The sequence below is a fragment of the Anser brachyrhynchus genome, assembly GCF_964034855.1.
Source record: "Anser brachyrhynchus genome assembly, chromosome: W".
Lineage (NCBI taxonomy): Eukaryota > Metazoa > Chordata > Aves > Anseriformes > Anatidae > Anser > Anser brachyrhynchus.
This window is the reverse complement of record NC_137704.1, coordinates 23,324,675-23,347,797: the sequence shown is the minus strand read 5'-3', so window position 1 is coordinate 23,347,797 and position 23,123 is coordinate 23,324,675. Positions and strand designations below refer to the sequence as shown.

General features: G+C 46.7%; 2 protein-coding genes across 26 annotated transcripts in view; one reads left to right on the top strand and one right to left on the bottom strand.

Moving 5' to 3' along the window:
* LOC308184831 (bis(5'-nucleosyl)-tetraphosphatase [asymmetrical]-like) overlaps nucleotides 1-23,123 on the bottom strand; it is a 118,966-nt gene that overhangs the window by 63,363 nt on the left and 32,480 nt on the right. The gene's annotated exons all lie outside the window — the stretch shown is intronic.
* Nucleotides 1-23,123, top strand: part of LOC308184754 (vasculin-like) — an 80,300-nt gene that overhangs the window by 36,703 nt on the left and 20,474 nt on the right. For 18 of the 25 annotated variants that reach the window (XM_080572208.1, XM_080572210.1, XM_080572205.1 and 15 more), the window contains 4 exons: nucleotides 6,431-6,490; nucleotides 16,188-16,372; nucleotides 17,953-18,093; nucleotides 18,579-18,737. In XM_080572208.1, the coding sequence (XP_080428334.1) occupies nucleotides 6,431-6,490; nucleotides 16,188-16,372; nucleotides 17,953-18,093; nucleotides 18,579-18,737 (545 nt within the window). Of the gene's footprint in view, nucleotides 1-6,430; nucleotides 6,491-12,753; nucleotides 12,870-14,124; nucleotides 14,254-16,187; nucleotides 16,373-17,952; nucleotides 18,094-18,578; nucleotides 18,738-23,123 lie in introns of those variants that run through there. The other 7 variants (XM_080572211.1, XM_080572212.1, XM_080572213.1 and 4 more) reach the window with 3 other exon arrangements.

The window sequence follows — 23,123 nt, the reverse complement described above, 5'->3', positions numbered from 1 at the left end:
TCTTATCCCCCGAGCTAGTTACGGTGGTTCTCCGAGATGTTGAATATCCTTGGGATACTCAGACCAGCCTGCTCTTGTTGTTATGTCTCCTGAATGCGCTTCAGGTTTTGTTGAGGGTTAAACAACTACTTAGGAATCTCGTCCGGAGAGCTGTCTTGAGGCAGGATAGTTGCGAGTGGCAGGGAGTGTGGGAGGATATGGGCAGGTTTCTAGAGCAGTGGTCACCTCCAGTGTTTTGGACATTCACCCCTGAACAACTGCAAAATCCTAAAAAGCTGGCAGAATGCTTGAAAAAAAGGTGTCATGACTCTGGCAGTTCCAAAGTGACACAAATCACTGTAGCGTGCTGGGGTCTGGCTTGTGCCTATCGAGCTGCAATTGATGCTACTATCAACCAAGTGACAGACCCTGCAGCCGCTCCAGCTCCTGCAGCCGCTCCAGCTCCAGCTCCTGCAGCCGCTCCTGTGGCTGGGTCAGAGAAATGAGCTGTAGCAGTGCAAGTTGCCCCTGTAGACAAGGTGAAAAAATGGTGTAGAGATTCAGGTCGTTTAGAACGCAGACAGTCTTCTGCTAGGTCTAGGTATAGAGAAGACGAGGCTGGGCCATCAGAGGTGCAGGAGGATGAAGATGTCGAAAAATCAACAGTAACTACCCGGACTCTATACCAGCGTGAGCTACGAGATGTGCGAAAAGATTTTGGTCGCTGTATAGGTGAGCAGCTTGTCACCTGGCTGCTCCGGTGCTGGGACACGGGAGCCAATTATGTGGAATTAGAGGGCAAGGAAGCCAGGCGGCTGGGATCCCTTGCTAGGGACGCATGCATTGACAAAGCAATTGGAGATGGAGCACGATCTCGCAGCCTCTGGAGGCGTCTCCTGTCAGCTGTGCAGGAAAGGTATCCCTTCAAGGAAGAACTTGTATGTCTACCAGGCAAGTGGACCACCATGGAGAAGGGAATTCAGTACCTGAGGGAATTAGCCATACGGGAAGTAATTTATAAGGACCTAGACGACGCACAAATATCCACAGATCCAGATGAAGTCCAGTGTACACGACCCATGTGGCGGAAGTTTGTATGGAGTGCACCATCATCATATGCCAGCTCATTGGCAGTAATGGCCTGGAAAGAGGATGAGGAACCCACAGTGGATGAAGTGGCTAAATTACTCCGGCAGTACGAAGAAAGTCTCTCCTCTTCCCTACAGGCCTGCGTCTCGGCTGTGGAGAAACTTTCTGCAGAGGTCCACCAACTTAAAGAGAGTTTATTTTCCTCCCCACCTCTACAAACCAGTGTCTCAGCTATTAGGGGTAAACGTTCATCTATGCAAGGAAGACAATATGGTGGGTACACACCCTGCGCCACCCTGTGGTTTTACCTACGTGACCATGGACAGGACATGAGAAAATGGGATGGAAAATCTACTGCGACCCTAGAGGCACGGGTACGTGAATTGCAAAGGAAAACAATTGGGAAAAAGGAGTTCTCTGAAGTTTGCTGCTCCAACTTCCAGCAGGCAGTCCTTTAAACACAGAAATGAAGATTCTGACCAGGACTAGAGGGGCCCTGCCTCCAGCCAGGGGGAGGAAAGGGACAATCGAGTTTATTGGACTGTGTGGATTCGATGGCCTGGCACGTCAGACGCACAGAAGTATAAGGCTTTGGTAGACACCGGTGCACAATGTACTCTAATGCCATCAAGCTATAAAGGGCCAGAGCCCATCTGTATTTATGGTGTGACGGGGGGATCCCAGCAGTTAACTGTATTGGAGGCTGAAGCGAGTCTAACCGGTAATGAGTGGCAAAAGCACCGTATTGTGACTGGCCCAGATGCTCCGTGCATCCTTGGCATAGACTTAGAAGAGGATATTTCAAGGACCCAAAAGGGTTCCGCTGGGCTTTTGGCATAGCTGCCTTAGAGACAGAGGACATTAAACAGTTGTCTACCTTGCCTGGTCTCTCGGAGGACCCTTCCGTTGTGGGGTTGCTGAGGGTTGAAGAATAGCAGGTGCCAGTCTCTACCACAACTGTGCACCGGTGGCAATATCGCACCAACCGAGACTCCCTGATTCCCATCCATAAGCTAATTCGTCAACTGGAGAGCCAAGGAGTGATCAGCAAGACTCATTCACCTTTTAATAGTCCCATATGGCCAGTGCAAAAGTCTAATGGTGAGTGGAGACTAACAGTGGACTATCGTGGCCTGAACGAAGTCACGCCACCACTGAGTGCTGCAGTGCCGGACATGCTAGAACTCCAGTATGAACTGGAATCAAAGGCAGCCAAGTGGTATGCCACAATTGATATCGCTAATGCATTTTTCTCCATCCCTCTAGCAGCACAGTGCAGGCCACAGTTGGCTTTCACTTGGAGGGGAGTCCAATATACTTGGAATCGGCTGCCCCAGGGGTGGAAACACAGCCCTACCATTTGCCATGGACTGATCCAGTCTGCGCTGGAGCAGGGGGAAGCTCCTGAACACCTGCAGTACGTCGATGACATCATTGTGTGGGGTGACACTGCAGAGGAAGTTTTTGAGAAAGGGAAGAAAATAGTCCAAATCCTTCTGAAGGCTGGTTTTGCCATAAAACAAAATAAAGTCAAAGGACCTGCACGAGAGATCCAGTTTTTAGGAATAAAATGGCAAGATGGACGTCGTCAAATCCCAATGGATGTGATCAATAAAATAGCAGCTATGTCTCCACCACTAGCAAAAAGGAAACACAAACTTTCCTAGGTGTCGTGGGGTTTTGGAGAATGCACATTCCAAATTACAGTCTGATTGTAAACCCCCTGTGCCAAGTAACCCGTAAGAAGAATGCTTTTCAATGGGGCCTGAACAACGACAAGCCTTTGAAGAAATTAAGCAGGAAATAGTTCATGAAGTAGCCCTTGGGCCAGTCCGAACAGGACCAGATGTAAATAATGTGCTCTACACCGCAGCCGGGGAGAATGGTCCCACCTGGAGCCTCTGGCAGAAAGAACCTGGGGAAACTCGAGGTCGACCCCTGGGGTTTTGGAGTCGGGGATACAGAGGATCTGAGGCCCGCTATACTCCACCTGAAAAGGAGATATTGGCAGCATATGAAGGAGTTCGATCTGCTTTGGAAGTGGTCGGTACTGAAGCGCAGCTCCTCCTGGCACCCCGACTGCTGGTACTAGGCTGGATGTTCAAAGGAAGGGTCCCCTCTACACATCATGCAACTGATGCTACATGGAGCAAGTGGGTTGCACTGATTACTCAGCGGGCTCAAATAGGAAACCCTGTCACCCAGGGATCTTGGAAGTGATTATGGACCGGCCAGAAGGCAAATATTTTGGGATATCATCAGAGGAGGAGGTGGTCCGTGCTGAAGAAGCCCCACTGTACAACAAGCTACCGGAAAATGAGAAGAAATATGCCCTGTTCACTGATGGATCCTGTTGTATTGTGGGAAAGCATTGGAGGTGGAAAGCTGCTGTATGGAGTCCTACACGACGAGTTGCAGAAGCTGCTGAGGGAGAAGGTGAATCGAGTCAGTTTGCAGAAGTGAAAGCCATTCAGCTGGCTTTAGATATTGCTGAACGAGAAAAATGGCCAGTTCTCTATCTCTATACTGATTCATGGATGGTAGCAAATGCCCTGTGGGGGTGGTTACAGCAATGGAAGCAGAACAACTGGCAGCGCAGGGGCAAGCCCATCTGGGCTGCTGCACTGTGGCAAGATATTGCTGCCCGGGTTTAGAACCTGGTTGTAAAGGTACGCCATGTAGATGCTCTCATGTGCCCAAGAATCGGGCTACTGAAGAACATCAGGACAACCAGCAGGTGGATCAGGCTGCTAAGATTGAAGTGGCTCAGGTGGACCTGGACTGGCAACATAAAGGTGAATTATTTATAGCCCGATGGGCCCATGACACCTCAGGCCATCAAGGTAGAGATGCAACATACAGATGGGCTCGTGATCGAGGGGTGGACCTGACCATGGACACTATAGCACAGGTTATTCATGATTGTGAAACATGTGCTGCAGTCAAGCAAGCCAAGCGGTCAAAGCCTCTTTGGTATGGAGGACGATGGCTGAAATATAAATATGGAGAGGCCTGGCAGATTGATTACATCACACTCCCTCGAACCCGCAACAGCAAGCGCCACGTACTTACAATGGTGGAAGCAACCACCGGATGGCTGGAAACGTATCCTGTGCCCCATGCCACCGCCCGGAACACTATCCTGGGCCTTGAAAAGCAAGTCCTATGGCGACACGGCACCCCAGAGAGAATTGAGTCAGACAACGGGACTCATTTCCGAAACAACCTTATAGACACTTGGGCCAAAGAACATGGCATTGAGTGGGTGTATCACATCCCCTATCATGCACCAGCCTCTGGAAAAGTTGAACGATACAATGGACTGTTAAAGACTACACTGAAAGCAATGGGTGCTGGGACATTCGAAAATATGGATACGCATTTGGCAAAGGCCACCTGGTTACTCAATACTAGGGGATCTGCCAACCGAGCTGGACCTGCCCAATCAAACCTGTTACATACAGTAGAAGGGGATAAAGTTCCTGTAGTGCACGTAAGAAACATGCTGGGTAAAACAGTCTGGGCTACTCCTGCCTCAGGAAAAGGCAAACCCATTTGTGGGATTGCTTCTGCTCAGGGACCTGGATGCACTTGGTGGGTAATGCAAAAGAATGGGGAGGTCCGGTGTGTAACTCAAGGGGATTTAATACTGGGTGAGAATAGCCCATGAGTTGAATTGTAGTATGTTAATTATTATATAATACTGTATGTCATCACTACCATGATTGCTATATACCATAGATGAAAATGGTGATTAATTAGAATGTATTGGAAAGAGTGTAACCTGAGCATGACATAAATGGTATGGAATAAGGGGTGGATATCTCTCCTGGTTCCAGTTAGGACAGAGTTAATTTTCCTCCTAGTAGCTTGTAGGGTGCTATGGTTTGGATTAGGATGAGAAGAGTGCTGATAACATGCTGATGTTTTAATTGTTGCAGAGCAGTGCTTACACTAAGCCAAGGACTTTTCGGCTTCTCGCTCTGTCCTGCCAGCGAGCAGGCTAGGGGTGCAGCAGGAGCTGGGAGGGGACAGACCCAGGACAGCTGACCCAAACTGGCCAAAGGGGTATTCCATACCATCTGACGTCATGCTAAACAATATATAGGGGTGGCTGGCCGGGGTGGGGGGCCGGCTGCTCGGGGATAGGCTGGGCATCGGTCAGCGGGTGGTGAGCAATTGCATTGTGCATCACTTGTTTCTTACACATTATTATTATTAATACTATTATTATTATTGTTGTTGTTGTTGTTGTTCTTATTATTTTCCTGTCTTAATAAACTGTCTTTATCTCAACTCACCGGCTTCACTTTCCCGTTTCTCTCCCCCATCCCAGAGAGGGAGGGGGGAGGGTGAGCGAACGGCTGTGTGGTTTTTAGCTGCCAGCCGGGTTAAACCATAACACTGGCCCTGTTTCCCTGGTTGTCCCGCATATGTTGAATGATTGCATTCAAGATGACCTGCTCCATCACCTTTCCTGGCACCGAGATCAGGCTGACAGGCCTGTGGTTCCCTGGTTCCTCCTTATGACCTTTCGTATAGATAGGCGTCACATTACTAAGTCTCCAGTTGCAGATTCTCAGAATTGTAGGGGTTGGATGGGACCTCGAGAGATCATTGCAAAAAGCAGGTTCCCTAGAGCAGGTTGACCAGGTAGGCGTCCAGACGTGTCTTGAATATCTCCAGAGAAGGAGACTCCACAACCTCCCTGGGCAGCCTGTTTCAGTGCTCCGTCACCCTCACTGTGAAGAAGTTCTTTCGCGTGTTGGTGCGGAACTTCCTGTGATCCATTTTGTGGCCATTGCCCCTTCTCCTGTCCCCACAAACCACTGAAAAGAGGTTGGCCAAATCCCTCTGTCTCCCACACTTAAGGTATTTATAAACATTAATATGATCCCCCTCTCAGTCTTCTGTTCTCAAGGCTGAGCAGACCCAGGTGTCTCAGCCTTTCCTCATAGGGGAGGTGCTCCAGGCCCCGTATCATCTTTGTGGCCCTCCGCTGGACTCTTTCCAGGAGATCCCTGTCTTTTTTGTACCGGGGAGCCCAGAACTGGACACAGTACTCCAGGTGAGGCCTGACCAGGGCAGAGTAGAGGGGGAGGATCACCTTCCTTGACCTGCTGGCCGTGCTTCTTTTAATGCACGCCAGGATCCCATTGGCCTTCTTGGCCACCAGGGCACACTGCTGGCTCATGGCCAACCTGTCGTCCACCAGGACCCCCAGGTCCTTCTCCACAGAGCTCCTCTCCAGCAGGTCATCCCCCAGCCTGTCCTGATATATGCGGTTGTTCCTTCCCAGGTGCAGGACTCTACACTTGCTCTTGTTAAACCTCATTTGGTTTCTTCCTGCCCATCTCTCCAGCCTGTCCAGGTCTTGCTGAATGGCAGCACAGCCTTCTGGCGTGTCGTCCGCTCCTCCCAGGTTTGTATCATCAGTGTACTTGCTGAGGGTGGACACTGTTTCCTCATCAAGGTCGTCGATGAAGTTGTTGAACAAGACCGGACCCAGCACCGACCCCTGGGGAACACCGCTAGTCACAGGGACATCCAGGACCTCTCCAGATGACCATGACTGCTGATAGATGATGGAAAGCGGCCCAGCAGTCACATCTGCCAACCCCCTCAGCACCCTTGGGTGGATCCCATCTGGCCCCATGGACTTGTGACAGTCCACGTTGTGGTGGTTTTACCGTGCTAGGCAGCTGAACACCACAACCGCTCTCTCCCTCCCCCTCCTTAGATGAGGAGGGGAAGAAGTAAAGGAAAGAACAACTCACGGGTTGAGATAAGGATGATTTAATTAAAGGGAAGAAAAAAATAATTATTAAGGAAAGATTATTATTAATTAAACAATTTAACTAAACAATTAACAATTTAACTAAAGGGGAAAAAAAGGAAAGGGGAAGAGGGAGGGGGAAAGGGAAAACTAAACAAAACAAGTAAAGGCTATGTGGAAGTGCAGAGGAAAGAAATTACTCTCTACTTCCCACAAATGACCGATGCTTGACCACGTCCTTGAAGCAGGGCCTCAACGCACGTAGCCGGTGTTCGGGAGGAGGACGGATGTTTTCACAACGAGAGCCCACCCCTCCCCTCTTCCTCCTTTTTCCACCTTTTATTGCTGAGTGTGACATCATATGGTATGGAATATCCCTTTGGTTGGTTTAGGTCAGCTGCCCTGGTGATGTTTCTTTTCTCACATCTTTGCCCACCCCTAGGGGGGTTAGAGAGAGTCCTGATGCTGTGCCAGCACTGCTCAGCAGGAAACACAGCACTGGTGTGATACCATTGCTGTTTTAGCTACGAGTGCAGAGCACAGCACTGTATGGGCTGCTGCAGGGAAAGTTAACATCCCAGCCCGACCCAGTACAACCTCCACCCCTTATTCCATAACATTTGTGTCACTCTCAGGTCCCCCATACTTTAGCATGTAAGTATTCTCATCACCGTTGTCCCTTGTCCTTTAACAGATCGATGGGTAAGTATGTCTTTTCATCCTATAGGTCTTTCTTGGAAAATGTTCATAAGAACTGTTGACAACTTGGTCTTCATCTGCCAAAATGGTCACTCACAGCAGGCGGAGTTGGATGTCTGGACGCCAGCACCAGCTTAGCTCAAGTCCTTGTTGCACTTGCCCGGTTCCTTGCGAAGTTGACCTGTTGTTGATCCTGCAGCATCTTCCTACAACATATAACTTAGATTACAGATTAGTTTTCTCTCAAGGTTAAATCTCCTTGAGGCATGCACTTGATATCCCCATTCTTTTGCATGACCCACCAGGTATACCCCGGTCCTTGGGCGAAGACAATCCCACGAGTGGGTTTGCCTTTTCCTGAGGCAGGAGCATCCCACACCGCCTTCCCCATCCACTTTCCTACATGCACTACGGGGACTTTAGCTCCTTTCACCGTGTGTAGGGGTTTTGCTTCAGCAGGACCAGCACGGCTGTCAGACCCCCTGTTGTTATCTAGCCAAGTGGCTTCTGGTAGATTTATGTCCCATTGTTTCCATGTCCCAGCACCCAATGCTCGTAACATAGTCTTTAACAGTCCGTTGTACTTCTCAACCTTCCCAGAGGCTTGTGGGTGATAAGGGATGTGATACACCCACTCAATACCATGCCTCTTGGCCCAGGAGGTGACAAGATTGTTTCGGAAATGACTGCCATTGTCAGACTCAATTCTCTCTGGTGTACCATGACGCCACAGCACTTGCCTTTCCAGGCCCAAGATAGTGTTTCGGGCCGTGGCATGGTTTACGGGGTATGTTTCCAGCCACCCAGTAGTTGCTTCTACTGTGGTGAGTATGTACCGTTTGCCTTGGTGGGTTTGTGGGAGTGGTCCGATATAGTCAATATGCCAGGCCTCACCATATTGAAACCCTAGCCACCTCCCCCTATTCCAGGGAGATTTTACCTCCATGGCGCTCTTGATTGCAGCACAGGTCTCACACTCATCGGTAACCTGTGTGATGGCCTCAGTGGTCAGGTCCACCCCTCGATCACGAGCCCATCTGTATGTGGCATCCCTCCCCAGATGTCCTGATGTTTCATGGGCCCATCGAGCTACAAACAGCTCACCCTTACGTCCCCAGTCCAGATCCACATGAGCCACATCAATTTTTGAAGCTCGATCCACTTCTTCGTTGTTCTGATGTTCTTCAGTAGCGCGGCTCTTGGGCATGTGGGCATCTACATGACGTACTTTTACATCCAGGTTTTCTACCCAAGCAGCAATATCTTGCCACAGGGTAGCAGCCCAGATAGGTTTACCTCTGCGCTGCCAGTTGCTCTGTTTCCATTGCTGCAGCCACCCCCACAGAGCATTTGCCACCATCCATGAGTCAGTGTAGAGATACAGTACTGGCCATTTTTCTCTTTTGGCAATTTCTAGGGCCAGTTGTATGGCTTTTACTTCTGCATACTGACTCGACTCGCCTTCCCCTTCCATGGCCTCCACGACTTGTCGTGTGGGACTCCACACAGCAGCTTTCCATTTCCGATGGCTCCCTACCACACGGCAGGATCCGTCAGTGAACAACACAGACTGCTTTCTGTCTTCTGGCAACTCATTGTATGCTGGTGCCTCTTCAGCACGGGTTACCTCTTCTGTCGGCACTCCGAAATCTCTGCCTTCCGGCCAGTCCATGATCTCTTCCAGGATTCCTGGGCGGTTGGATTTCCCCATTCGAGCCCGCTGTGTAATTAACGCTATCCACTTCCTCCACGTAGCATCAGTTGCATGCTGTGTAGTGGGAATTTTCCCTTTGAACATCCAGTGTAACACAGGTAGCTGTGGTGCCAAGAGGAGCTGTGCTTCTGTACCCACAACTTCTGAAGCAGCTTGAACACCCTCATATGCCGTGAGTATCTCCTTTTCAGTTGGGGTGTAATTGGCTTCTGATCCTCGATAGCCCCGTCTCCAGAAACCCAGAGGTCGACCTCGAGTTTCTTCTGGGGTTTTCTGCCAGAGGCTCCAGGTGAGGCCATGCTCCCCGGCCGCAGTGTAAAATATGTTTTGCACAGCTGGTCCGGTACGGACAGGCCCAAGGGCTACTGCACGAGCTATTTCTTGTTTGATTTGTTCAAAGGCCTGTTGTTGCTCGGGGCCCCCACTTGAAATAGTTTCTCTTTCGAGTCACTCGATACAGAGGACTCACAAGCTGACTATAGCCTGGAACATGCATTCTCCAGAATCCCACAAGGCCTAGGAAAGCTTGCGTTTCTTCTTTGCTAGTTGGCGGAGACATTGCTGGTTTTTTATTGATCACATCCATCAGAATATGGCGACGTCCATCCTGCCATTTTACCCCCAAGAACTGGATTTCCTGTGCGGGTCCCTTGACCTTACTCTGTTTAATGGCAAAACCAGCTTTCAGGAGAATTTGGATTACTTTCTTCCCTTTCTCATAAACTTCTTCAGCTGTGTTGCCCCACACGAGGATGTCATCAATGTACTGCAGGTGTTCAGGAGCTCCCCCTTGTTCCAGTGCAGACTGGATCAGTCCATGGCAAATGGTAGGGCTGTGTTTCCACCCCTGGGGCAGCCGATTCCAAGTATATTGGACACCCCTCCAAGTGAACGCAAACTGTGGCCTGCATGCTGCTGCCAGAGGGATGGAGAAAAATGCATTAGCAATATCGATTGTGGCATACCACTTGGCTGCCTTTGACTCTAGTTCGTACTGGAATTCTAGCATGTCTGGCACTGCAGGGCTCAGTGGTGGTGTGACTTCGTTCAGGCCGCGATAGTCCACCGTTAGCCTCCACTCGCCATTAGACTTTTGCACTGGCCATATAGGACTATTAAAGGGTGAGTGAGTCTTGCTGATCACTCCTTGGCTCTCCAGCCGATGAACCAGCTCATGGATGGGAATCAGGGAGTCTCGGTTTGTGCGATATTGCCTTCGGTGCACCCTTGTGGTAGCGATTGGTACCTGCTGTTCTTCAACCTTCAGCAATCCTACAACGGAAGGGTCTTCTGAAAGGCCAGGCAGGGTAGACAGCTGCCTAATCTTCTCTGTGCTCAAAGCAGCTATGCCAAAAGCCCACCGGTACCCTTTTGGATCCTTGAAGTACCCTCTCTTGAGGTAGTCTATGCCAAGGATGCATGGAGCCTCGGGGCCAGTCACAATGGGATGCTTTTGCCACTCATTCCCAGTTAGACTCACTTCAGCTTCCAATACAGTTAATTGTTGGGATCCCCCTGTCACTCCAGAGATACAGATGGGTTCTGTCCCTTGGTGGCCTGATGGCATTAAGGTACATTGTGCGCCAGTGTCCACTAAAGCTTTGTATTCTTGTGGTTCCAATATGCCAGGCCATCGGATCCGCACAGTCCAATAAATTCGGTTATCCCTCTCCTCCACCTGGCCAGAGGCAGGGTGCCTGTAGTCCTGGTTGGAGTATCTGCCAATTAATTCTTGCAAATGAGAAGCAGAGGTCCCTTCATCAGGGTCAAGAATAACATCAGTTTTTCTACTGCCTCTGGGGAACTGCCAAACAGAAACTGGAGCAGCATTTTTTTTAGGAGCCCCTCTTCTTTCTGCTGTATTTCCTTTCAGTTCACGTACCCGAGCAGCTAGGGTTGAAGTAGGTTCATCATCCCATTTCCTCATATTTTCCCCGTGGTCACGCAGATAAAACCACAAGGTGCCACGTGGTGTGCGTCCTGGATACTCGAGCAGGAAAATACTGATTCTTAGTGGCTGAAATATCACTCCGTCTGGATGAGGAGGGATATGCTCGTTCTACGAGGTGGTCAGGTCTTTCGGACAGTTTCTCCACAGCTGAGACACAGGCCTGTAGCGGAGCAGAGAGGTTGTCTTCATATTTTTGAAGCATGCAGGATACAGTATACACTGTTGGTCCCATCCCCTCATCCCACTGAATTCCTGCCAGCGTACTGGCATGTGATGATGGTGCATTCCGCACCAATTTACGCCACATGGATGTTGTGCACTGGACTTCATCGGGATCTTGAGGTGTCTGGGCCTTGTCCAAATCACTATAAACCTTCTCCAGCACAACTAATTCCCGCAAATGCTGGAGACCTTTATCTATAGTGGCCCACTTGCCTACTTGATATACAATATCTTCCTTATGGGGATACCTTTCTTTCACAGCTGCCAGGAGTCGCCTCCAGAGGCTGAGAACCTGTGTCCCTCTCCCAATTCCTTTGTCATTGATCCTTTCTCTAGAGAGGGATCCCAGCTGTTTGGCTTCATTGCCTTCTAGCTGTTGGCTATTGGCCCCAGTGTCCCAGCACTGAAGCAGCCAGGTGAGGATGTGTTCACCTGGGTATCGACCATAATCCTTTCGTATTTCTCGCGACTCACTCAGGGATAGGGATCAAGTGGTTTCTGATTCCTTTATGATTTCCATTCTTCTTCCTGCTGTTTTTGTGATGGCTCTGCTTTAGAGGTGCCTGCCTTCTCCCTCCTTCTTAGGAGAGGCTTCTTCCCTTACTAAACGAGCTGACTTCCGTTTCCATTGTTTTGACTTGACTATGGGGGCGACTGATACCATAGTTGGTTGATCCTCCGGGTCAGCCACAGCATGTGTTATCTGGTCATCTGATTCAGAGACTTCCTCCCTCTCTTCAAGGTGCTGGATGATGTTAAACAGTGTTTGATAGGAGTAAGCCAGGACCCAGCAGGGTGCTGCAAGCTGTCGTTCTCCACCATTATCAGGGTCAGGGCATATGACTCTCAAACATTCTATCAGGTTTTTAGGATTTTGCACTTGTTCAGGGGTGAAGTTCAAAACTATTGGAGGAGACACCCGTGAGAGGTACCTGCCGATATCCTCCCACACACCTTGCCACCTGCCACAAGACTGTTTTGGGATAGATTCCCGGGTAAGCTTTCTAAACAGTCGACTAATCTTAGAGAGAAGAGGAAACCCATTATTCAGAATTAGAAATAGTAATATATGGGTTACACATGGATATTCAAAATACTCAGAAACTGTTGTAATTAGCCCACTGTGAAAGAAGGAGGAGGTACCATTCCTGATATTATTCATAAACTGACTTCCAGATGAGGAAAGAAAGGCAGTGTAATTCTGAACGTTCTCTAAAAGATAGTTTCCATGAGACCCAAATGATAACAGCGCAGAGCCTGAATGCCAGATTAACCTCAAGGCCAGTGCTTGGCAGCACAGCGAATTAAAAAAAAACGAACACAGATTGTAGCACATTCTCGGATCGGATATAGAGGAGAAAGGAGAACATGACACGGATTGCATGACACATGATCAAACACGCCAATATTAACAGGACACTGAACATGGTGACTAGCAAGTAAGTGTGTTAGTTGTAAGCATTTTAATCAATTCTACTGTTATCTCAACCCTTCGAGCCTCATGTTAGGCGCCAAAAAGGACTGTGGTGGTTTTACTGTGCTAGGCAGCTGAACACCACAACCGCTCTCTCCCTCCCCCTCCTTAGATGAGGAGGGGAAGAAGTAAAGGAAAGAACAACTCATGGGTTGAGATAAGGATGATTTAATTAAAGGAAAAACAAATAATTATTAAGGAAAGATTATTATTAATTAAACAATTTAACTAAATTAACAATTTAACTAAAGGGGAAAAAAGGAAAGGGGAAGAGGGAGGGGGAAAGGGAAAACTAAACAAAACAAGTAAAGGCTATGTGGAAGTGCAGAGGAAAGAAATTACTCTCTACTTCCCACAAATGAGCGATGCTTGACCACGTCCTTGAAGCAGGGCCTCAACGCACGTAGCCGGTGTTCGGGAGGAGGACGGATGTTTTCACAACGAGAGCCCACCCCTCCCCTCTTCCTCCTTTTTCCACCTTTTATTGCTGAGTGTGACATCATATGGTATGGAATATCCCTTTGGTTGGTTTAGGTCAGCTGCCCTGGTGATGTTTCTTTTCTCACATCTTTGCCCACCCCTAGGGGGGTTAGAGAGAGTCCTGATGCTGTGCCAGCACTGCTCAGCAGGAAACACAGCACTGGTGTGATACCATTGCTGTTTTAGCTACGAGTGCAGAGCACAGCACTGTATGGGCTGCTGCAGGGAAAGTTAACATCCCAGCCCGACCCAGTACACACGTGGAGCAGCAGGTCTCTATTTCCACCTGAACTGTGGGGGGTTTCTTCTGCTCCTGTCCCAGACTTCCAGGTCGGGAGGCTGAGTACTCGGAGGATAACTGGTCTGGCTAGTAAAGACAGATGTAAAGAAGGCATTAAGAACCTCAGCCTTTACGTTATCCTCAGTAGTCATGTTCCCCCTGTGTCCAGTAAAAGATGGAGATTCTCCTTGGTCCTCCTCTTGCCTTTAATATATTTGTAAAAACATTTTATGTTTTCCTTAACCAGGTGCCAGGTTGAGCTCATGCTGGGCTTTAGCTTTTCAGATCTTCTCTCTGCATATGCTGGCAACTTCCTTGTACTCTCCCCGAGCTGCCTGTCTCTTCTTTCACCGGACATAACCTCTCTTTTTCTCCCAGATACTCAGCAGAAGTTCCCTCTTCAGCCTTGCCGGTCTTCCCCACCGGCTCATCTTACAGCACACGGGAACAGCCTGCTCCTGCACCTTTAAGACTTCCTTCTTGAGGAGCGTCCAGTCTTCCTGGACCCCTCTGCCCTTCAGGACTGACTCCCAAGGGACCCTCCCTACCAGTGTCCTGAACAGTTCAGTCTGCCCTCTGGAAGTCCAAGGTAGCAGTTTTACTGCCTTGACCCCCCTCCTGACTTCACCAAGAATAGAGAACTCTACCATTTTGTGATCACTCTGCCTAAGAGAACTCCCGACCACCACATTTCCTACCAGTCCTTCTCTGTTCATGACCAGCAGGTCTAGCAGGGGACCCCCCAGTAGGCTCACTAACCAGCTGAGTCAGGAAGCTGTCTTCCATGCACTCCAGAAACCTCCTTGATGGTTTCCTCTGGGCTGTGTTGTATTTCCAGCATATGTCCAGGAAGTTAAAGTCCCCTGTGAGAGCGAGTGCTGGTGATTTCATGACTTCCACCAGCTGCTTGTAGAGCGCCTCAGAATTTACTCAGAATGAGGGCCAATTTAAATAACATGAAAGCTACTATTTAAACTGTTACTAGTACTGAGATCTGAATCTTGTTGCTCATTTTAAGCGGTACTTTAATTTGCTGACTCTTATTCTCATACTTCCCCAGCACATCTTGTGCTGTTAGGTATTTATTTAGAAGGGGGTGGCCTACGTCTAGTTTTACAAAATCGCTAAGAACTTTTGCAGTAGTCTAAAAAATTGGAATACTTTCCATTCTTGTGTATTTAGTAGCTTTAATGTGAAAGTCAAGAAATATTTAACTTTCAATAAAAGTGTAACAATAGCTAATTTTATTTCTATAGCAACTTGAGTGTTTTATCACGTTTGAAGCACTCTGGCTGCTGCATGATGTGGCTCAGGTTGATCTGATTCTTGATTCCAGGCTTTTTAGGTATTGCTTCACAAGCAAAGGAAAGAACAGTTCTGTTAGTTAAATAGGTTCTGTAAACTACAGTACAGTGGCTTGTTACAGCTTACAGTGTGATATCTTTATTATAGCTTGGCTCTTGCAAATCTCATTTTGTAGTTGAAAAACTGAAATTAAGGCTCTTTATTCCCTATCAAAGGAAATGCAATGTTCAAGAATGTTGCCATTCCCTTTAAATGCTTGTTTTTAAAAAAAGGATACTTTTAGATTACATTTTATCTTGTGTACCTGGGATGAGAGCATGCTTGTATTATGAAAATTCATTTCATAACTTTGTACTTATTTGTCATTTAACTTTATCACAAGTGTAACATTTACCTGCTAAACAAAACTAAAGCAATTTATGCTTTTAAGATAGTTTTCTTTTTTAAATGTAGGATATGGTGACTCTGACCATGAATTAGAAACACTTGCAGGGAGAGAAGATAATCTTGGAAAAGGTTGTTGATGCAAGATTGGAGTGCATGTGCAAAAACAGTTTTTCCCACTTTTTGGAAATTTTAAACTATTTTTAATAGCTGCTCTTGAAAACTGTCAAATGTCAGTTATTTAGTGAGTATGACAGCTGGCTGTATGTTTCTAATTAGTGCTGTCTTGAACCTGGAAAAGGTGTAGGGTTCAGATGTTCTGTTATAGACATCTTAGGCATGGAGATAGAAAATGGTCATTGCCATGATCTGGAATAGTATGCATCACTTCTGATAAGAAGTGATGTTTATAAAGGACTTTATGGAACATTGACTCTAAAGTGAGCTGTTAATTATTACGAGTAATAATTCTTTAGTAACCTTTAAAGGAAATATGAAAGCCGTAATATCTTTTGAAGATAACCATTAACAACTAATAGCATTTGGTGTTTAGGTTTGCAAACAAGAGCTGTATAGCTAGTTCTTTGACTAAAGAATATCTTTCTGAAAGTAAAATTCCTGCAGTGCCAAGTGAAATATTTTACAAACAATGGTTGTAGAAAGTGGACCAGAACCTTTTTTTATCCAGTTTTGAACAGTGTGTTATTTGTGAAACCTAACTCTGGACTAAGTTTTTGCTTTATGCCTGTTTGTTCTGGACCATATGGCTGTCCAGTAACCTATGAAGTAGAAACTTAAGACTATATACATATGCACACGTTTTTCTTTTTCCAGAGTATCCTTTGAATCCTAAATCTAGATCTCCAAGAATGCTGGTCATTAAAAAGGGCAGTACAAAAGAACTGCAAATATCTGGATTCCCTCTGGTAGGAAGTCTTCATTCACAGCCAGTAAAAAATGGAACTGGCACAAGTGTTTATAAAGGAGTAGTCCCTAAACCTGCCACTCCACCCGCAAAGGTGAGTTTTGGATACCGGTGGCATGAATAACAAGCCGGGGTGGGAGTGGGGGGAGCTCTAATTCTGAATGTGCTCATTTCACCCCTGAGAATTCTGTTCCTAGAGTATGCTTTCAAGTCTTGCATACCTCAAGTGCCACACGCCCCAAAGTTGACTGGAAACACTTTCTCATTTTTCTTTTTAAATTATACTATAACTGAAACTTCCTTTATTTCTTATTTACCTTTTTTTTGAGAAGTGCAAGAAGCATCCAAGTGAGAGTGAAAAGGATGTTTTTAATTTACGGAATAGTAATGCTTTTTCTGTATATGTTTTTAACAGAAAAAGAGATACCAAGTTGAGAGCTATAGTTGGCATAACAACACCTTCAGAATTTATTCCAATTATTGATATAGACGATGTTGCAACCTCTTAGTGCCATTTTGGTCCTTCTCCATATGCAACTTTCCATGTTCATCTTTTGATTTTTGTTTCAGGAATTTTTCATGTGCTCCTAAGAGCACCTGATAGAGCTGTTTATAACTCTAGAACTTAAAGTATTGAAAACATTATCATAGAATCCTAGAATACACTGAGTTGGAAGGGACCCACAAGGATCATAGAGTCCAACTCCTGGCTCCATACAGTACCACCCCAGAATGAAACCGTATGTCTGAGAGCATTGTCCAAATGCTTCTTGAACTTGGCAGGCTTGGTTCCCCTCTAGACCCTTCACCATCTTTGTAGCCCTCCTTTGGACATTCACTTATAGTTTTATGTCTGTCTTATATTGTGGTGCCCGAAACTGCACATAGTACTCGAGGTGAGGCTGCACCAGTGCAGAGTAGAGCGGGACAGTTACTTCTCTGGACTGGCTAGCAATGTTGTGCTTGAACTCCAGGGTACAGTTGGCCCTTCTGGCTGCCAGGGCACACTGTTGACTCATTCACTTGCCATTGACCAAACCCCCCACTTTTCTTTCTGTGGGGCTGCTCTCCAGCTTTTTATCCCCTAGTCTGTCCACATATCCAGGGCTGCCCTATCCCAGGTGCGGAATCTGACACTTGCTCTTTTTAAAATTCTATTGGTTGGTGATTGCCCAGCCATCTAATTTGTCAAGATCTCTCTGCAAGGCCTCTCTACCCTTGAGGGAGTCAACAGCTCCTCCCAATTTAGTGTTGTCTGCAAACTTGTATAGTATGCATTGGAGTCCTATGTCCATGTTATTTATGAAAACATTAAAGAGAACTGGCCCCAAAATGGAACTCTGGGGGAACCCCACCAGTGACTGGCTGCCAGCCTGATCTAATCCCATTTACTATATAACCCTTTTATAATTATTTTCAGCTGTTAAAGACTCATATTTTAGTTCTTAATACATGACATATGATGATCTTAATCGTTCTTAAATTTAGCTCTTTATATAAAAAGTGTAAGCTATTTATGAAAGGATTAATTGCTCATAAACAGTTGGTCCTACAGAAAACAGGTGTTTGGACTAAATTATGGTTGTTGTTATGATTTGCTTTTCCTTAATCAGTTTTCTAAAGATGCCTGAAAATAATTCTATTGTAGTTGATGATTCTTTAATTTTTGTTTAGACTACGCCGTGGAAAAGCCAAGCAAAAGAAAATAAAACTGGGATTCCATTTCCTCATGAATCTGCATATGGTATTGGCAATTTCAGTCCTTTCAAATCAAACACCAAGGCATTTCCTGTACCACAGAATTCAGTGAAAGAGGTAAAATAATGCTTGTAGTTCTAATCAAATATATCAATTTTTTGATTTGTTTGGTTAGATAAGTAGATCAATAAAACTTATGGAGAATTGTATTTAATGTTTGTTTTCTAGAAGTTAATGTGAGAGAGGGTAATGTGAAAGGTACCTCACTGCCTTTAAGTACTACTGCATAATTTGCTTTGTAGGCTTGATTTAGAGTAAAAAATGGTGCACTAGTATGTATAACTTGGTAGGTTTAAAATTTAAAAACTGCTAATATACTTCAGAAGGTCAACTGGTTTTTTAGCAGTGCTCCATAAACCTGCATCTCTATTTACATGCAAGAACCATATATACTGGAATATGGATATCTTTCCTCTGCTTTTGACTGCGGATATACATGCAACCCAAAACTACAGGTTCCTGAAAGGCCTTTTGTCTTTCATTTAGAAGAATTTCAACAAATGTGCTTCTAAGTCTTTTTTTTCCCTCACCCCCTACATTAGTGTCATCAGTCAAATTCTTCATCCCCTGTTGACAAAGTTGGTCAGCCTCATTTAACAAAGTTGACAAGAATGCGGACTGATAAGAAGAGTGAATTTTTGAAAGCATTGAAACAGAGAGTGGAAGAACACGAAGATGAAAATCATGCTGGGCAAGAGAAGGTAATGGTCTTCATATGTGTTGTAGATCCAGCAGTTGAATCTATGTTGGTTGAGCCTTTGTAAGAGCATATTTAAGAAGGGGAAAAAAACTGCTGTGCAACAGCTGCTGGGAGAGAGAGGAGTGAGGTTTCAGGCTGAATGTAACCTATGTTTTATTTGGCTATAACCAGACTGTTAAGACATGGTCTTGCATCTCTAAATGTAGGAAAGGAATTACCTTTTGAACTGTAAAAAGTTGCTCCAAGTACTACTTTCTCCAGTGCTTCTCAGTAGTTTCTTTTTCTTTCTGCAGAATGTGTTCATATACGTTAATAACTCAGGCAAATCTTGTATTCAGCAACAGTAAAAAGAATGAAGAAGCTTAGTACGCTAAACTAATCTTTCTGGAGGGCAGTGTTTTGCAACTTGTCTGTTATCCTTTATTGTGGTTTAACCTGGCCGGCAGCTAAGCACCACACAGCTGTTCGCTCACCCTCCCCCCTCCCTCTCTGGGATGGGGGAAGAGAATCAGGAAAATGAAGCCTGTGGGTTGAGATAGAGACAGTTTATTAGGGCAGAAAAGAAAAGAATAACGATAATAGTACTACTACTACTAATGTGTACAAAGCAAGTGATGCACAATGCAATTGCTCACCACCCGCTGACCAATGCCCAGCCTATCCCTGAGAAGCCGGCCCCCCCACCCCGGCTAGCCACCCCTGTATATTGTTTAGCATGACGTCAGATGGTATGGAATACCCCTTTGGCCAGTTTGGGTCAGCTGTCCTGGGTCTGTCCCCTCCCAGCTCCTGCTGCACCCCTAGCCTGCTCGCTGGCAGGACAGAGCGAGAAGCTGAAAAGTCCTTGGCTTGGTGTAAGCACTGCTCTGCAACAATTAAAACATCAGCATGTTATCAACACTCTTATCCTAATCCAAAACACAGCACCCTACCAGCTACTAGGATGAAAATTAACTCTGTCCTAGCTGAAACCAGGACAATATCCACCCCTTATTCCATACTATTTATGTCATGCTCAGGTTACACCCTTTCCAATACATTCCAATTAATCACCAATTTCTTCTATGTTATATAGAATGTCCACTGGGTTTGCATAGTCCGTGACTGACTAGGGCTCCATCTGTCTCAGCAGTCTTTCAGGGCAGAAGAGATGGTGTGTGATGTTGGATCACTGCATGTTGAAGCTTGTTCTCGTTCCATCACATCTCTGTGCTTGTCCATTTCAATCAAAATTCATTATTATCTGTGTGGCTGTTACTGTGATACCATTAATTGGACATTGACATATAGCAATCATGGTAGTGATGACATACAGTATTATATAATAATTAACATAATACAATTCAACTCATGGGCTATTCTCACCCAGTATTAAATCCCCTTGAGGTACACACCAGACCTCCCCATTCTTTTGCATTACCCACCAAGTGCATCCAGGTCCCTGAGCAAAAGCAATTCCACGAATGGGTTTGCCTTTTCCTGAGGCAGGAGTAGCCCAGACTGTTTTACCCAGCATGTTTCTTACGTGCACTACAGGAACTTTATCCCCTTCTACTGTATGTAACAGATTTGATTGGGCAGGTCCAGCTCGGTTGGCAGATCCCCTGGTATTGACTAACCAGGTGGCCTTTGCCAAATGTGTATCCCAATTTTCGAATGTCCCAGCACCCATTGCTTTCAGTGTAGTCTTTAACAGTCCATTGTATCGCTTGATTTTCCTGGAGGCTGGTGCATGATAGGGGATGTGATACACCCACTCAATACCATGTTCTTTGGCCCAAGTGTCTATAAGGTTGTTTCAGAAACGAGTCCCATTGTCTGACTCAATTCTTTCTGGGGTGCCATGTCACCATAGGACTTGCTTTTCAAGGCCCAGGATAGTGTTCCGGGCGGTGGCATGGGGCACAGGATATGTTTCCAGCCCTCCGGTGGTTGCTTCCACCATTGTAAGTACGTGGCGCTGGTTGTTGCGGGTTTGAGGGAGTGTGATGTAATCAGTCTGCCAGGCCTCTCCATATTTATATTTCAGCCATCGTCCTCTATACCAAAGAGGTTTTGACCGCTTGGCTTGCTTGACTGCAGCACATGTTTCACAATCATGAATAACCTGTGCTATAGTGTCCATGGTCAGGTCCACCCCTCGATCACGAGCCCATCTGTATGTTGCATCTCTACCTTGATGGCCTGAGGTGTCATGGGCCCATCGGGCTATAAATAATTCACCTTTATGTTGCCAGTCCAGGTCCACCTGAGCCACTTCAATCTTAGCAGCCTGATCCACCTGCTGGTTGTTTTGATGTTCTTCAGTAGCCCGATTCTTGGGCACATGAGAGCATCTACATGGCGTACCTTTACAACCAGGTTCTAAACCCGGGCAGCAATATCTTGCCACAGTGCAGCAGCCCAGATGGGCTTGCCCCTGCTCTGCCAGTTGTTCTGCTTCCATTGCTGTAACCACCCCCACAGGGCATTTGGCTTTCACTTCTGAACTTTTCTTTTGCACTTCTTTTTTTTTCTTCTTTTGCACTCTTCTTCTGCACTTTTCTTTCACTTCAATGGCTTTCACTTCTGCAAACTGACTCGATTCACCTTCTCCCTCAGCAGCTTCTGCAACTCGTCGTGTAGGACTCCATACAGCAGCTTTCCATCTCCGATGCTTTCCCGCAGTACGACAGGACCCATCAGTGAACAGGGCATATTTCTTCTCATTTTCTGGTAGCTTGTTGTACAGCGAGGCTTCTTCAGCACGGGCCACCTCCTCCTCTGGTGATATCCCAAAATATTTGCCTTCTGGCCAGTCCATAATCATTTCCAAGATCCCTGGGTGACTGGGGTTTCCTATTCGAGACCGCTGAGTAATCAGAGCTGAGTAATAAGAGTAAACTACTTACTCCGTGTAGTATCGGCTGAATGATGTGTGGAGGGGAGCCTTCCTTAGAACATCCAGCCTAGTACCGGCAGTCGGGGTGCCAGGAGGAGCTGTGCTTCAGTACCGACCACTTCCGAAGCAGATCAAACTCCTTCATATGCTGCCAATACCTATTTTTTCGGTGGGAGTGTAGCGGGCCTCAGATCCTCTGTATCCCCAACTCCAAAACCCTAGGGGTCGACCTCGCGTTTCCCCAGGCTCTTTCTGCCAGAGGCTCCAGGTGGGGCCATTCTCCCCGGCTGCGGTGTAGAGCACATTCTTTACATCTGGTCCTGCTCAGACTGGCCCAAGGGCTACTGCATGAACTATCTCACATTTAATTTGTTCAAGGCTTGTCATTGCTCAGGGCCCCATTCAAAAGCATTCTTCTTACGGGTTACTTGGTAGAGCGGGTTTACAATCAGACTGTAATTTGGAATATGCATTCTCCAAAACCCCACGACACCTAGGAAAGTTTGTGTTTCTTTTTTGCTAGTTGGTGGAGACATAGCTGTTATTTTGTTGATCACATCCATCTCGCCATGTTATTCCTAAAAACTGGATCTCTCGTGCAGGCCCTTTGACTTTATTTTGTCTTATGGCAAAACCAGCCTTCAGAAGGATTTGGACTATTTTCTTCCCTTTCTCGAAAACTTCTTCTGCAGTGTCACCCCACACAATGATGTCATCGATGTACTGCAGGTGTTCAGGAGCTTCCCCCTGCTCCAGCGCAGACTGGATCAGTCCATGGCAAACGGTATGGCTGTGTTTCCACCCCTGGGGCAGCCGATTCCAAGTATATTGGACTCCCCTCCAAGTGAAAGCCAACTGTGGCCTGCACTGTGCTGCTAGAGGGATGGAGAAAAATGCATTAGCGATATCAATTGTGGCGTACCACTTGGCTGCCTTTGATTCCAGTTCATACTGGAGTTCTAGCATGTCCGGCACTGCAGCACTCAGCGGTGGCGTGACTTCGTTCAGGCCACGATAGTCCACTGTTAGTCTCCACTCACCATTAGACTTCCGCACTGGCCATATGGGACTATTAAAAGGTGAATGAGTCTTGCTGATCACTCCTTGGCTCTCCAGTTGATTAATTAGCTTATGGATGGGAATCAGGGAGTCTCGGTTGGTGCGATATTGCCGTCGGTGCACAGCTGTGGTAGCGACTGGCACTTGCTGTTCTTCGACCCTCAGCAACCCCACAACAGAAGGGTCCTCTGAGAGACCAGGCAAGGTAGACAACTGTTTAATGTCCTCTGTCTCCAAGGCAGCTATGCCAAAAGCCCAGCAGAACCCTTTTGGGTCCTTGAAATATCCTCTTCTAAGTCTATGCCAAGGATGCACGGAGCATCTGGGCCAGTCACAATACGGTGCTTTTGCCACTCATTTCCGGTTAGACTCACTTCAGCCTCCAATACAGTTAACTGCTGGGATCCCCCCGTCACCCCATAAATACAGATGGGCTCTGGCCCTTTT